Consider the following 15,897-nt stretch of genomic DNA (forward strand, 5'->3'; position numbering starts at 1 on the left):
CTGAGGGTCCCTTCTCTGTGCTCACGGGGAAAGGCAATGGGCCGCGACCAGCAAGCGGTTGTCCGGCTAAGCAGGTCAACACTGTCCAACAGACTGGTGACAACAGGGGCATTCATAGGAGCAGCGGGGTACCTGCTTTTTTTTTTTTTTTCCACAACCACCAAGGGCAACGAGTGTCCACTATGCGGGAAGTCTCCCTGGCTGGAAACCTGATCGCTTCATTTCGCAGGCCGTGCTTTCCCGTTCATTTCCCGTGACCAAGGCCTCCCTGCTGGCGCCCCTTCCTGCATTCAAAATCGGTGCCACCCAACAGCGCTCCACCGCCACCAGGAAAAGGGCTGTCAGGGCGCCTTTTGTGGAAAATAGAGCAGCGTCTGGAGAGGTCAGCCCACACTAGGGCGCGAGCCCAGCGGATTAGATCCCCTCTGGAAGGACGGTTCTCCTCCTCCTTCTCCTCCCCCTCCCCCTCCTCTTTCTCTTTTTTTAATTGATTTCAGAGAGGAAGAGAGGGGGAGAGAGATAGAAACATCAATGAGAACCACCGATGGGCCGCCTCCTGCACGCCCCCTACTGGGGACCGAACCCGCAAGCTGGGCATGTGCCCAGACTGGGACCTCCCGGGACCTGGGACCTCCCGGTCCACGGGATGATGCTCAGCCCACTGAGTTTGTCTACTCAATTAGCCACGCAAGTGTCGAAAATTAAAGATGTGTTGATCTGTGAGGTCTGCGGGGTCCGCATGTCGCAGAGTAGAAATCAACTGATGAGGCGCAAACTTTTTGAATGACATGCAAAACATTTTGAATTAACACATTTTATTCTTCCCACAGTCCTTCACTGCGGGTGTCTTTTATTTTACTTTATCGTTCCCATCACCAGCGGATTAGGTTTAATCACCAAATACTTTCTCAAATCCAGACTTACTAACACCACCATAGCGAAGAGACTAAAAAAGGAAAACGCAGGAAACCCGGAGGCTAGCAGGTAACGACCTCACGCCTCGCGTCTCACACCTTTTAAGGGCTCAGCGGGAGCCAGTTCGCCGATCTCTCAGCGGCTCACCAATGACCGTGCCTTCCACAGCTAACCCCGCCCCTCGCCCTGCTCTTAACCAATCACTGAGAAGCCAGCTTCTTCCTCCACCCCCACCCCCCACCGAACCCCCACGCCAGGCGACATTCAAAGCCTTCAAACCCCGCAGGCGCACACGCGCGCGGCGGCTGCCCGGTTTTATTTTTAGCTCCGTTCGAGCAGCCCCGCCCTGGGGCTGCCTCTCCGCCGCCCCCAATGGGAGACGGAGTTTCCGCCGCGTCGTCGCGCGGGCGGGCGGGAGTCGTCCAATCGGTGCTCTGGGCCAACTGGCGTAATTAAACATCGGCGGAAGACGGTGGGAGGGCCATGACGCAGCGAGTTTCCGTCGTGACTTTTCCCGAGGCTTCTGAGCGTCCCCTCTTTCCCCTTTAAAGTAAAACGTCGTCCGCCCCACCTCCGTGCGTTTCGGGGGCGGGAGCGGCCGCCCCGGCGGGGAGGGCGACGCTGACGCAGTCACGGCGGGGCGGGCGGCGGCGGCGGCGGCGGTCACGTGGGCGTGTTTGGGGGCGGGGCCGCGCGGCGGTTCCGGGCGGTTGGGCGCGCGAGCGAGGAGCGGAGGCAGCCGCGCCCGCCCGCCCCGCCCCTGGATGCCGCTCTGCCCCGGCGCGGCCGCCGCGGATCGCAGCACAGGAGTCGCCGCCGCCGCGGTTCATGTGGTTGGCCTGGGGCTGAGGAGGCCGCCAAGATGCCGCAGTCCAAGTCCCGGAAGATCGCGATCCTGGGCTACCGGTCTGTGGGTGAGTGACGGCGCGGCCTCCAAGCGCCCGGCCCGGCCTCGCCTGGGCGCCGGGACTCGGCGGGCCCGGCCAAGTTTGGGGCCGGCGCGGCCATGTGGCGGCCGCGCGTTTCGTAACCAGCCGCCCGCCGCCGCCATATCCATTTTGAGCGGAGGCGGCGGCGAGGCCGGGCCCCGCGGGGCGGCCGGGCGCGCGGAGGACGAGTCGGGGAGGCCGCGGACGCCCGGGGAGTTGGGTTGGGCCGGGCCCCGGGTGGCGCCGGAGGGGTCGGCCGCTGCCCGAGCCGCCGCGGGCACCCGCGGGGGGAGAGAGCGCACCTGTCTCCCCGCCTCTTCGCGGCGCGCGGTGGTGATCGCCGCCAGCAGCCTTTCCGCCCCGAAGTGAAGCAAGTCCGTGGGGTTTTAACAAAGGAAGCGGCGCCTCGGGCTTCTCTGTCGGTGTGGAAGTTCACATTCTAAAGAAAGCCGGGCCGTGTGGCTGCTGAGGGCGCGTTTCCTGCCGAAGAGAGCAGAGGCAGCCGGCGTCGGCAGCCCCGTGTGCCGCCCGCCCAGTGGGAGGGCGGCGGGGCGGTCAGTTCCTGGTCTCGGTGTCCTATTTTCTCCCGAGAAAATAAGGTCAGGCGCTGTGATCACGCTGCTGAAGTCATTCAAAAGTTTGTTGTTGTTCCCCCCAAAGGGCTGACATGTATTTGAAACTTGCTGGCAGTCGCCGCTTTGCCGAGCCGGGGTGATCTGTGACGGGGTGCGGGGCGGACAGGGGGCCAAAAAAAAAAAAAAAAAAAGTGAGAAAGCAGAACCGTGGAACTTCACCGTGTTTCTGGGCGAGGCCTTATTTTTTGTCTCGGACAACCAGCAGCCAGGGGAATTGGATCTCTTCGTGTTGTTTTAAGAAGGACCTGTGTGAGGAAGATGCGCACTTGACCGTGGGGGGAGGAAGGTGAGAGCGAGGGTTTGGGTCGCCGGTGGTTGCAGGGGAGGGGGCCGCTGCCCTCGGGGAGCCTGTAGCTGCCAGCGGCTCCCGGGGAAGGACTCCCCGACTCCGCTTTCTGCGCCCCCCCCCCTTTTCCACCGCCCGTGCCAGGGTCTGTGCTCTTTGACCAAGATGGGCTCCAGCCTGCTTGCTCACCCTTTTGTCGTCGCTTCCTCGGTGCTGGCGCGAGGGGTCCGGAGGCTCCGAGTCATCGGGCACCCCTGGGGCGGGGCGGTGTCAAGTCGTAAGCATATGTGGGGGAAGCGGAGGTGACAGCCCTGACAGCTGCCGCCATGAAGGGCCATGCGTCCAAGTGAGGCCTGTGGGGTGGCCAACAGCCCACGCCCCGAGCGCCCATATGGCACCGGCGTGCAGCCTTTACTGGCAGCCCGAGCCGCCCAGCCCTCGCTTATCTGCGCTGTTGCCTCCTCTGCGTTTGAAGAGTGGGCCTATGACATAGCCTGGCTCTTGCGTGAGCTCCGTCTAACACATGAGCAGGGCCCACTAACTGAAGCTAGCCCTCCGAGTAATCAGGTGACACGTGACAGGTACCCGGGCTACCAGATTTCAACGCAAAAGATGCCCCAGCGATCCGCACTTACTTACTTACCCCTTGAGATTCTTGAGATGATTCTGGGATTCAGTAAGCAAGGCTACTGTTCTATCACTTTTGCTAAAAAAAGTTGCTTATGTTCCATTGAGATCCTTCTGTTTCGTCTTCCTTCTGGTCATCCCCCTCCTAAACACCCAGAGGTGACAGGTCGCTTCACAGACACTTAGTGTGACTGCTGTTTGTTCAGGGCTCTTCTAAGTAGCCTCCCAGGGGCACAGATTCCGTTCTAGTCCCTATTCCCTGTGCCCTCAATATAATGACCTCTTCCATTTTCTCCACGTTTACTTTCAGGGGTAGTGACGATTGAGGTAAAGGTTAAATTACTCCCAGGCTTTGTATTTGATTTTTGAGTTGTTGACCTTTGTTATGAATCAGGACACTTTGGGGTTTGTGGGGTCTTCTGTTTTGTTTTGCCAGCATCAAAAAGGAAGTAATTCCCTGATTCCCTGTACTGGCCACTCTTGGGAGAATGATTCAGTCTTCAGACTCCAGGAGTTTACTGGCATGTCTGCTTGCAGATGGTGCTGTACCAGAGAAGTTGGAGTATTGTGTTTCTAGATTGTGTTATTTTGTATTGTTAAGCTGTTGTGTCATTTTGATGAGGTAGAGTGGTAGAAAAAGGCACGACTAGAAACCATACTTTTCTCAGAATGTTCTCTTGATTAAATATCTTATGCCATTTTGACTAGTGAGTTTTAACCATGCCACAGACTTTATTTTAAAATCTTGCCTTCAGATAAAACTACTAAATGTTACCATTTTTTAAACACTGATGAAACTATCGGTAAGGAAAAGACAATTCTCAAATAATTTATACGACTCATTTGTCCCCTGAAGTACTTTTCCTGTTGTTTACAGTGTTAAGCAGTTAAGGCCACGTCACCTATAACGCAGGCTGGCTTTCAGGGAGTGCTTTGTATTAATTGTTTAGTGGTGGACAAGTGTCCCAGCTCCCTTACACCCATTGTTTCTAATACAAACAAGTAGTCCCATAGAGGAGGTAGCTCAACTTACTCAAGTTAAAGTTGTAGTGTCAGTAACTATCTTCAAATAAAATCTGGTGCATCTTTCACTGGAATTTTCTAGAGAGGCTTTGGTAATCTAGTTTGCCATCAGAGCATACTAGTAATCCAAAAGTTTGTTTCCCATATGTAAGCCTCTGAGGTTAATGAAAGAGGGGATCACAGGAATGTGAACAATCATGAGAGAAAATGAAACCACTCTGTTTTATAAAAGGCAATTTAGCAAAAAGTAACTCCAAATATGACCTTCTCAAATGTTTTAGGTAGTAGGGAAGATGCTTCCTTTGATTTGTATACTTCACAAGAAAAGATAGCATCAAATTTGTTCCAAATAGAATACAAGCCAATTGTGTTCTCGTTTACTGTCTATTTTTAAATCATCCTTTTTGGACACATTTCACTGAAATATTTTAAGGTAAAACATGTATAAAATCTGTTAGTATGTGAAATTGTATGTTCAAGTGCTTAATAACATTTTGAGGTTGTGTATGGGGTGGGAGGTGGTAGTCCTGCTGTGGTCACCTTGTGTTGAAGCTTGAAGTTCTTTTTATAATTTTTTTTTAATCCTCACCGAGGATATTTTTCCATTGATTTTAGAGAGGGGAAGAAATGTCGATGTGAGAGAAACACATCGATTGGTTGCTTCCTGCACGTGCCCAGAGCCTGCAACCAGGGTATGTTCCCTTGACTGGAATTGAACCCAGGACCCTTCGGTCCGCAGGCCCGACGCTCTGTCCACTGAGTCAAACCAGCTAGGGCTATACTTTTTATATATTATTGATTTCAAAGAGGGAGAAAGAGATAGAAACATCAATGATGAGAAAGTACATTGATCGGCTGCCTCCTTCATGCCCCCTACTGGGGAGCGAGCCCACAATCCGGGTAGGTTGCCCTGACCGGGAATTGAACATGATTCATAGGTCAGCACTCAACCACTGAGCCTCGCTGGTGTTAACTTTTTTTTTTTAATCATTCATTGTTCTGTACAAGAGAATAACCAGAGTTTGCATTTGTGGTTATCACTTTCAGTGCTGAATGTTACTAAATGTCCATGTAGAATATACTCATCCATACTTTACCCTTATCACTCCAGAAAGAAACTGTGCCCATTAGCAGTCACTCCTTGTCTTCCCTTCCCCTCAGCCCCTGGCATCCACTAGTCTACTTTCTGTTTCTATGAATTTACCTTTTTATTACCAAATAATATTCCATTGTTTGGATATAACACATTTTATTTCTACATTCGTCAACTGATGAACATGTAAGTTGTTTCTACATTTTGGCTATTATGAATAATGCTGTTATGAACATTCCTGTACAAATTTTTGTGTTAATTGTATGAAGTGTATGTTTTCATTTATCTTGGGTATATTTGTGGGAGTGGAATTGCTGGGACATAGAGTAACTTTATGTTTAACATTTAGAGGAACTGTCAAATTGTTTTCCAAAGCAGCTGTGCCATTTTTATATTCCCATCAGCAACTGACATTGCTTTCAGTTTCTCCACATCCTCACCAGTCACCAACACTTGTTATTGTCTGTCCGTTTTATTCTAGCCATCTTTATGGGGACAGTGGTATCATACATAATTTGCAAGTAATTTTCATTCTGTGGGTGGAAACTTTTTGCTTCCTTTGAAGCTTTATCCAGGGCCGTGTGGACTTAATACTGTGTTTTCTCCTCAGTGTTTTATATTTTAGCTCTTACATTTAAGTTTATGATATATTCAGAGTTAATTTTTGCATATGATAGGAAATAGAGGTACAACTTCATTCTTTTACATGTGGGCATCAAGTTGTCCCAGCCTTTTTTTCAGCCCCCCCCCCCTTTTTTTTAAGACTATTCTTCCTTCTATGAATTGTCTTGACATCCTTGTCAAAAATTGAGTGACCAGAAATGTGAGGGAAAATTTATTTCTGGACTCTATTCCTATGATCTATATGTATGTCCATATGTCAGTATCACACTGTCTTGATGACTGTGGTTTTGTAGTAAGTTTCAAAATAGGGATGAGTGAGTCTTCTAACTTTATTCTTTTTCAAGATTGTTTTGGCTCTTCTGAGTCCCTTGCATTTCCATCAGTTTCTACAAAAAAAAAAAAAAAAAATAAGCAACTGGGTTTTGATAGGGTGTTTGAAGGGAGTCCAGCCTGCACAGCTACATAGTTGGGAAAGGGGGGTGTATTTAATAGCTTTCTCAGATAATTGTGGGCATTCTTTGATACCCACTGAAACTTCACAGGTGGTAGTTTCTTAAAGGTTAGTTGTAGTGTGCAATATGAAGTCATATGGATGAAGTTTCTGCCTTGTTACATTGGACTCTATTGGGTTGTTTTGCACTTTGAATGGGTCTTCTGCCCATGCCTGATTTTGTTACATCATACATTGGTTATTTGGAAAATATTGGTCCACTGTTTTGTAGATCCTTCTACATTTTGATACATTTCAATATGTAAATACTTTTAAAAGTCACATTTAATGTCATCACCAGTCTCAGAAAAATCTGGATACTGGGAAGCTGTTAAGCTCACCTTGAATGATGCAAGTTTTCCAACTTAATTTCCTCTTGAAAGTTTGAATTTAATTGTTGGAAAAGTGCTAGCAGTTTTACTTGAAGTGACAGTCTCATTTCTTTCATTTTCAAGAAAATGTCTGCCAAATACCCACATTTGAAATAATGATCATTTGTTGGTCAGTCTTGAAAGGAAAAATGGTGTTCCATGATTAAAGTGGCTATTTCAGATCACTTTGCAACCAGTTGCCTCGTTTGGAGACAACCATCACACTTCAGTACGTAGCAGGATGCTCCGTGCATATATCATGTTTTGTCATGCAGAATACTAAAAGGACATGCTCTTAAGGGTCAAGATTTAATAAAAGTAATAATTTTACTGCTTCCTCAAGAACACTGTTAAGTGAAAATGGCTTTTTATTTTTTAATGTTGGTACATGGTAGTGAAGAATATGGTGACTTTCTACAGCTTGCTCCCACTGTCCTGATTTGTGCTGAGGGGTACCAAGCTAGTGGTATTACCCACCATTGGTTTTGCACCATTACTGCAAATATGAAAATAGTTAAAAAGGCAGATAATACCTTAGCATTTTTATGAAAATAGCTTTGACCTCATGAGTCCCTTGAAAAGGTCTCCAGGCTGCACTTTGAGAACCATTACACTGTGGTGTACAGAATCTTGCTAGATTGCTCACTATTGTGCAGAGTCAGATCAAGACCAGCTGCATCCTAGCTGCTGTGGTGACTGCTGAGGAGCCTTCCCAGGAGGCCCTGCAGCATCCTGAGGCAGGGATGGGGCATGAGAGACAAGGATGGAGGGGGCCGGAAGAACTTTGCCTGCCTGCATGGGACAGAAGGAAGCGGGGTGGCTCGAGCATAATGAGGTGGGAGTAGGAAATTAAGTTGGGAAGGTAGTCAGTAGCTGGATTTTGCAGGGCCTGGCAGGAACGGTAGGGAGTCATTCCTCCTGAGCAGTAAGCAGGGAGTTGCTAAAGCCTGAGGAGAGTGAGGGTATCTCAGTACCAGTTGACTTGGCCTCTGATTGTGGTGCAATTTGGGGCGTGTTGTTTTTTGACCTGGTAAGGGTGAGGCTCCCCCCAAATAATAAAAATCACCGAGGGTAGCAGCATACCCAAGACCTGTATATTAAATACTGAACTGACATGGTTCAAATACAGGTAACAGGGTGGAAGTAAAAACAGCCACTTGATCACAAATGAGAAACAGCCATCTCTACCTGTGATTATGAAGTTAAAATGTACACCACTTTCCCTAGTGTAGGTCTACAATATTAGTGATTTTAATATTGTTCATGAGTAGGTTGTACTTAGTTATTGGGCTAAACCAAAACTGAACTTGGACATGATTGTACAAGTTAAAGCATTATGCAGTCTTTAGTGATCACACTTAGAGAACCTTTATTCTTGTTTCTGGTTTATCCTGAAGTACCAAATTAAGTCTTAACAGTTGATAGAGAAATCACTGTCTTAAACTGATAAACTTAGTATCTCAAAACATAGAGGTCCTGGAATACTACTTTATTTTATTTTTTGTGTGGAATACTATCTTAGTATTTTCATATTTCTAAATGTATATTGTTGAGGATCCTTGTGTAGGGCTTTGTGGACAAGTGGAAGTAGGCAATTTAAGGATCTCAACAGTTCACTCCTACCTGTCCTTGGCTGATGGTGTAACTGTAACATAATTGAGTTCCCTTACCTCCCCACCACCCTTCCCCCATTTCTCTTGTGCTTACTTACTTGAAGAAAGCCTGAGGTGGGGGTGGAATTTTGAAACAAATTGGTGTTTTAACAATATGTGTGGTCCTTCTTTTTGCAAGATTAAAAGTAACTGTGATGGCAGGGTAAATAATTTGTGAACATGGAAACAAAGATACTGGCTTTTACAGTTAATATAGTTTTCTGAAATGGAAATGCTTTTGTATGTCTTAGATATAAATGCATCTGGCTGATCACTTGCTTTTCATCAAGTCTCAATCACATTTGGAATTTATTTTAAAGAGAATATTTTAAAATATAGGTTCTCTTTATTCTTGTTCATGACTTGTATGAGTTACTGAATAAAACATATGGCGAAATTCAACCATAGCTGAACATCCAGAAGGAGAGGATTTGGAATGACTTTGGCAAACTGGAGACACGCCCTGGCGTGAGCGGAAGTGGAACACACTATGGACTTTCTGATCTGTCTGCCGGGAAGTGACTAGATGTGGATGGTGAATTTCTGACCTGGTTTGTGTGGCCTGGAGTACACCAGGGGCTAGGAGTGGCTGACAGCATCTCTGAGCTCCATACTGGAGGGCAGGAGGACCACAAAAATGCAAGCCCTGAAATTAAAGCCTTGTGTTTACGTTTCAGAAGAAACCTCCTGTGTGTGTACAGGCTGAGACCCGGATTCCGTTTCTGAGCATTTTACCTGGCCGTGCTCTCACTGTGCATTCTGAACCACTAAGAGCCTTCTCTGCAGTCTGGGTGGCATGTGTTGAAGAGCAGTGCCAGCTTAGAGTCATGGTTCTTCACTTGCCGTTCATGAGCTTCCCTGAGATGTGCATATTTCCAGGGGAAGAGTCGAGGGCTTTTATCATCCATCTTCTATCCAGAGGATTTCAGTCCGCAAAAGATTGAATTTCTAAAATGACTGTTTGAAGAGAACTGTGTGTGATTTAAGTGTCACATGTAATTCAAATAGGTGTTCATCACTGTACCAGGCCCCGTGTACTTAGTCACAAAAGCTAGGGCCATCCTGATCTCTGCCTTCAAGGAGCCTCAATCTAGTGAGGAACCACTGTAAACAGTTTCTACTAATGATATTGGCGGGTGTTTTAAAAGTGCTTACTGAACTCTGTGAGGTAAGTACCATTATTATGCCTATTTTGCAGAGCAGGAAACTGAGCTGCAGAAAGGTTAAGTGATTTGGCCTATGTCAGTTATTAGTGGCAGAGCTAGGATTTGAATTTAAGCAGTGGTTCCAGAGCCAACACTAAATAATAACACAATTACTATTTAAAAACATTTGGGATAAACGCTTAGAGAAATAATTCAAGGGAGAGCTAACATAACCATGGTTGGGGCGGAAGAATTGTCCCTAGCAAACTGTCATTAAAGCTGGAGTTGGTGGGGCAGAGGGTGGGGAGCATGGGGGCAAAAGAAGGGCAGGGCCTTCCAGTAGAAAGGAACAGCATGTGCAGACCTCCTGGGGTGAGAAAGAGCTTGGCACTCAGGAGGAATAAAGAGAAGGCCGGTGTTGACTGGTGAATGAGGAGAAGAGTAAGATGTGAGTGGCAAGGAGATCACGAGGAACTAATCTGTATGCCAACTGTCTACCAAGAACAGCCTTGTAGGCCCTGTTGGAAATGTTAGACTTCCTAGAAACGCAGAAAGTCACTGAAGGGTTGTAAGCAGCATAAGGTGATTTGTCTATACCAGGCTTGGCAAACATTTTCTGAAAAAGGCCAGATGGAAAATTTATGTCAGGCTTTGTAGGCCACATGGCCTCTTTCGCAACTGCTCCCTTCTAACTTTTGTATCACACAGCATTACAGACAGTATATAAATAAGTAGACATGGCTGTGTGCCAATAAAACTTTATTTATGGACACTGACATCTGAATTTCATCTAATTTTTACATAGTATGACATATTATTGATTCTTTTCAGCTATTTAAAGATGTAAAAACCAGCCCTGGATGGTGGGTTCAGTGGTTAGAGTGTAAGCCCGTGCCAGAAAGTTGCGGGTTGGATTCCAGGTCAAGGGCACATACCTGGGTTACTGGTTCGCTCTCTGCCCCCATCAGGGTGTGTGCTGGAGGCAACCAGTCAAAGTGTCTTGAGACATCAATGTGGTGGTTGTTTTTTTCTCTCTCTCTCTCCTCTTCCCTCCCTCCTTTCCACTCTCTGAAAAGCAATAGAAAAAATATCCTCAAATGAGGATTAACACAAGAAAAATAAAAGATGTAAAAACCATTCTTATTCGTAGCTCATAGGCTGAGCAAATTTGGCCTCTGGTCTAGTTTGCTGCTCCTGTTTTATATCCTCAAGAGGATCCCCCCACTGCTCTGTGTCGGGGATGAGGGCAGTCAGGAAGGGAAGTGGGAAGACAGCCACGTATTGAAGTTCACCATCAAGGTCTCACGGACAGCCCAGCAGTGTGGCTCAGTGTTTGAGCATGGACCTATGAACCAGGAGGCCACTTTTCGATTTCTGGTCAGGGCATGTGCCCAGGTTATGGGCTCAATCCCCAGTGTGGAGTGTGCAAGAGGCAGCCAATCAATGATTCTCTCTCATTATTGATGTTTCTGTCTCTCCCTCTCCCTCTCGGAAATCAGTAAAAAATATATTTTTTAAAGATAACATGGGGCTCCTGCAAGAAGCTACCAGGGGAACCAAGATGGCGGCATAGGTTAACTCCGGAGTTTGCTGCCTCGAACAACCACTTCAAAAATACAACTAAAAGACAGAACGGACATCATCCAGAACCAGAGGAAGGCTGGCTGAGTGGAAGTTCTACAACTAGGAGGAAAGAGAATAGCATACCGACTCAGAGGAGGCGCAGTGCTGAAGTGAAATACTAAGGTGCGGAGTGCATGCGGAGTGGGCTGGAGGCGGAGGGCGCGGTTGTTGTTTTCAATCAGGAGGGAGATTCAGACTCTGAGCTCCAGATCCTGGCGAGTCTCTAGGGACCCAGACTCAAACGGGAGAAGCGGGACTGTCTGGCTTCGGCTGGGACTCTGAGAGGCAGAGCCCCTGGGGACGGAACTGAGAGCAGCCATAACTGCTTGCTCTGCCCGCCCTGTAGATCCCCGGGGACCGCCCCGCCCAAGCCCTGCACAGAGGCATTTGCCGGATAGCCTTAGGCAAATGCTAGATTTGCACCGCCCTAGAGATCCAGCATAGAAGTTCTCCCACTGCAGACACAGCTGACTCTCATAGCCAGTTAGCCTGGAGGTCAAATCACCCCCAGTATTGCCGACAACAATCAAGGCTTAACTACAACAAGACTGTGCACAAAGACCACAAGGGGGTGCACCAAGAAAGCATAAAAAATGCGGAGACAAAGAAACATGACAGAAATGGAGGATATAGAGCTAAAAACTGCACTTTTAAGGTCTTTCAATAATTTTCTAGAAACTGCCGATAAATGTAGTGAGATCCTCAAGAAATCTAATGAGACCCTCGATGTTGTGATAAAGAACCAACTAGAAATTAAGCATACACTGACTGAAATAAAGAATATTATACAGACTCCCAACAGCAGACCAGAGGAGTGCAAGAATCAAGTCAAAGATTTGAAATGCGAAGGAGCAAAAAACACCCAACCAGAAAAGCAAAATGAAAAAAGAATCCGAAAATGCGAGGATAGTGTAAGGAGCCTCTGGGACAGCTTCAAGCGTACCAACATCAGAATTATAGGAGTGCCAGAAGATGAGATAGAGCAAGATATTGAAAACCTATTTGAAGAAATAATGACAGAAAACTTCCCCCACCTGGTGAAAGAAATAGACTTACAGGTCCAGGAAGTGCAGAGAACCCCAAACAAAAGGAATCCAAAGAGGACCACACCAAGACACATCATAATTAAAATGCCAAGAGCAAAAGACAAAGAGAGACTCTTAAAAACAGCAAGAGAAAGAAAGTCAGTTACCTACAAGGGAATACCCATACGACTGTCAGCTGATTTCTCAACAGAAACTTTGCAGGCCAGAAGGGAGTGGCAAGAAATATTCAAAGTGATGAATACCAAGAACCTACAACCAAGATTACTTTATCCAGCAAAGCTATCATTCAGAATTGAAGGTCAGATAAAGAGCTTCACAGATAAGGAAAAGCTAAAAGAGTTCATCACCACCAAACCAGTATTATATGAAATGCTGAAAGGTATCCTTTAAGAAGAGGAAGAAGAAGAAAAAGATAAAGATACAAATTATGAACAACAAACATGCATCTATCAACAAGTGAATCTAAGAATCAAGTGAATAAGTCATCTGATGTACAGAATGAACTGGTGATTATAATAGAATCAGGGACATAGAAAGGGAATGGACTGACTATTCTTGGGGGGGGGATGGGGTGTGGGAGATGCGAGAAGAGACTGGACAAAAATCGTGCACCTATGGATGAGGACAGTGGGGAGTGAGGGCGGAGGGTGGGGCAGGAACTGGGAGGAGGGGAGTTATGGGGGGGGGGGAAAGAGGAACAAATGTAATAATCTGAACAATAAAGATTTAATTTAAAAAAAAAGATAACGTACTAGTGGAGTGCTGGTGAGATGAAGAGGAGACAGATTTGAGATGCTCTTGAATATGTTAAAGATTGTTAATTAGAGAAAGAATCAAACTTTGATGTGTGCAACGTTGAGGATAACATTCGGTGGTTAGCACGAGTGCCTGAGTGGGTAATGGTGCCACTGGCTAAAATGAGAAATGGTAGAAAAGGGCCAGGATTTGCGATGGTCTGCCCACCAGTCCACACATTTGCCTTGTCATTTCGATGGTCTAGAGCAGCCGTGGGCAAACTACGGCCTGCGGGCCGGATCCGGCCCGTTTGAAATGAATAAAACTAAAAAAAAAAAAAAAAGACCGTACCCTTTTATGTAATGATGTTTACTTTGAATTTATATTAGTTCACACAAACACTCCACCCATGCTTTTGTTCCGGCCCTCCGGTCCAGTTTAAGAACCCATTGTGGCCCTCGAGTCAAAAAGTTTGCCCACCCCTGGTCTAGAGCAGTGATGGCGAACCTATGACACGCCTGTCAGAGGTGACACGCGAACTCATTTTTTTGATTTTTCTTTGTTAAATGGCATTTAAATATATAAAATAAATATCAAAAATATAAATCTTTGTTTTACTATGGTTGCAAATATCAAAAAAATTTCTATATGTGACACAGCACCAGAGTTAAGTTAGGGTTTTTCAAAATGCTGACACACCGAGCTCAAAAGGTTCGCCATCACTGGTCTAGAGCCATGGTCGGCAAACTGCGTCTGGCGAGCCACATGTGGCTCTTTGGCCCCTTGAGTGTGGCTCTTCCTAAGCCTTAGGAGTACCCTAATTAAGTTAATAACAATGTACCTACCTATACAGTTTAAGTTTAAAAAATTTGGCTCTCAAAAGAAACTTAAGTCGTTGTACTGTTGATTTTGGGCTCTGTTGACTAATGAGTTTGCCAACCACTGGTCTAGAGACAGGTGGCTGCTCCTGCAACTGGGGTTCTGGGGTGTGCTGCTCCCGGGTCCTCATGTTGCCTGAGGATCTGCCCCAACATACCTTCATACTGCAGGGTTGTTGCCTTGGCAGCAAAGGAGGTTGCAAAACTTACTTGGCCGCACACTGCTCACTGTGCCCGAGAGGGTGCTGAGGATTCCTGACTGACTACAGGATGTTTCCATTTTCCTGCTGGGAGAAGGGGAAGTTGGGCTCCATGTCTAAACCTTTTAATTTTCCATAACTGCTACCAAAAGGTGTGAATATATCTAATGAAGTAAGTTGTTTTCTTACTCTGACCATGTTTCTGAATGAGCATTATCCTAAAAAACTGGACAAAATGAACACATCTTCTATTTCTTAGACCTCTGTGGGAGTCTTTCTCGTAGACAGCTGTGTTTATACAAGTAGGATGTTCCTATTCCTTCAACTATGGTATTGAGCAGCATTGCAAGTTTTCTAGTAGTCACATTAAACAAAAAGAGGTAAAAATAATTTAATATAATTTAGCCCAATATGTCCAAAATATTATTTCAATATGTAATGATATTTTTACATTTTTAATGCTAAGTTTTCAAGTCTTATATACATTTTACGCTATGACCCATCTCAGTTAGGACTGGCCCCCTTTCAAGTGTTCACTGTCCACGTGTGGCTGGTGGCTGCTTGCTGGTGGACAGCACAGGTACAGTGAGGAATGCCAGGGCTGTTAGTAAATGGGCTTAGTGCAGATTTGAAAGAACTCTTGAAATAATCTTTATAACTATTCGTGCTGATGTTGAATACGCTTTATTTTATCACTTGATTGTCCTAAGTTTTTGTCATTACTAGTTTGGTTTTTTTTTAAATATATTTTATTGATTTTTTACAGAGAGGAAGGGAGAGAGATAGAGAGCCAGAAACATCGATAAGAGAGAAACATCGATCAGCTGCCTCCTGCACATCTCCCATTGGGGATGTGCCCGCAACCAAGGTACATGCCCCCGACCGGAATCGAACCCGGGACCCCTCAGTCCGCAGGCCGACGCTCCATCCACTGAGCCAAACCGGTTTCGGCTCATTACTAGTTTTGATCAGTCTTAAACTTCGTGCTCTTGAATATGCTAAAGATTGTGTTAAAATTTGAGTATTCATCTCTTATTTGCTTTTTTCAGCTCTTTCCCACCCTGACCCCCAACCTTCTTCCCAGTTGCCCACAAATCTAGCAAAATTCATTCTTTATTGTTGCCAAATATTTAATTTCCTGCAGTTTACCAGGTCTCTTCCCTCCCTTGCCTTCCAAATCAGCTTCATCTCCAACTCTTCCTATAGAAATGAGTATCCTATTTTTTTAAGTTCTTTAATATGTTTTTATTGACTTCAAAGAGAGGGGAAGGGAGAAGATAGAGAGATAGAAACATCCATAAGAAAGAAAACACCCCCTACTGGGGATTGAGCCTGGAAACTGGGGCATGTGCCCTGACTGGTAATCGAACCCTTGATCTCCTGGTCCATGGGTTAAGGCTCAACTGCTCAGCCACAGTGGCCCAGCATGAGTATCCTATTTAATCATCTTTGGGCAGTTTCATGGCCTTTTCTGGCAGCACTTTTTTTCCTTTTATTTGTTTATTTATCCTCACCCAAGGATATTTTTCCATTGGTTTTTAGAGAGAGGGAAAGACAAAGAGAAATATCAATGTGAGAGAAACACATTGATTGATTGCCTCCTGCACGAGCCCTGACCAGGGCCT

The 15,897-nt window shown here is 46.1% G+C and overlaps 1 protein-coding gene across 1 annotated transcript in view; it reads left to right on the top strand.

Moving 5' to 3' along the window:
- Window positions 1-1,558: 1,558 nt before the first annotated feature.
- Window positions 1,559-15,897, top strand: part of RHEB (Ras homolog, mTORC1 binding) — a 46,269-nt gene continuing 31,930 nt past the window's right edge. The window contains exon 1 of the mRNA XM_081101716.1: window positions 1,559-1,829. Within this exon, the coding sequence (XP_080957842.1) occupies window positions 1,778-1,829 (52 nt within the window). The 5' untranslated portion in view covers window positions 1,559-1,777. The remainder of the gene's footprint in view (window positions 1,830-15,897) is intronic.

Source organism: Myotis nattereri, assembly GCF_964212035.1.
Source record: "Myotis nattereri genome assembly, chromosome: 11".
Taxonomy (NCBI): domain Eukaryota; kingdom Metazoa; phylum Chordata; class Mammalia; order Chiroptera; family Vespertilionidae; genus Myotis; species Myotis nattereri.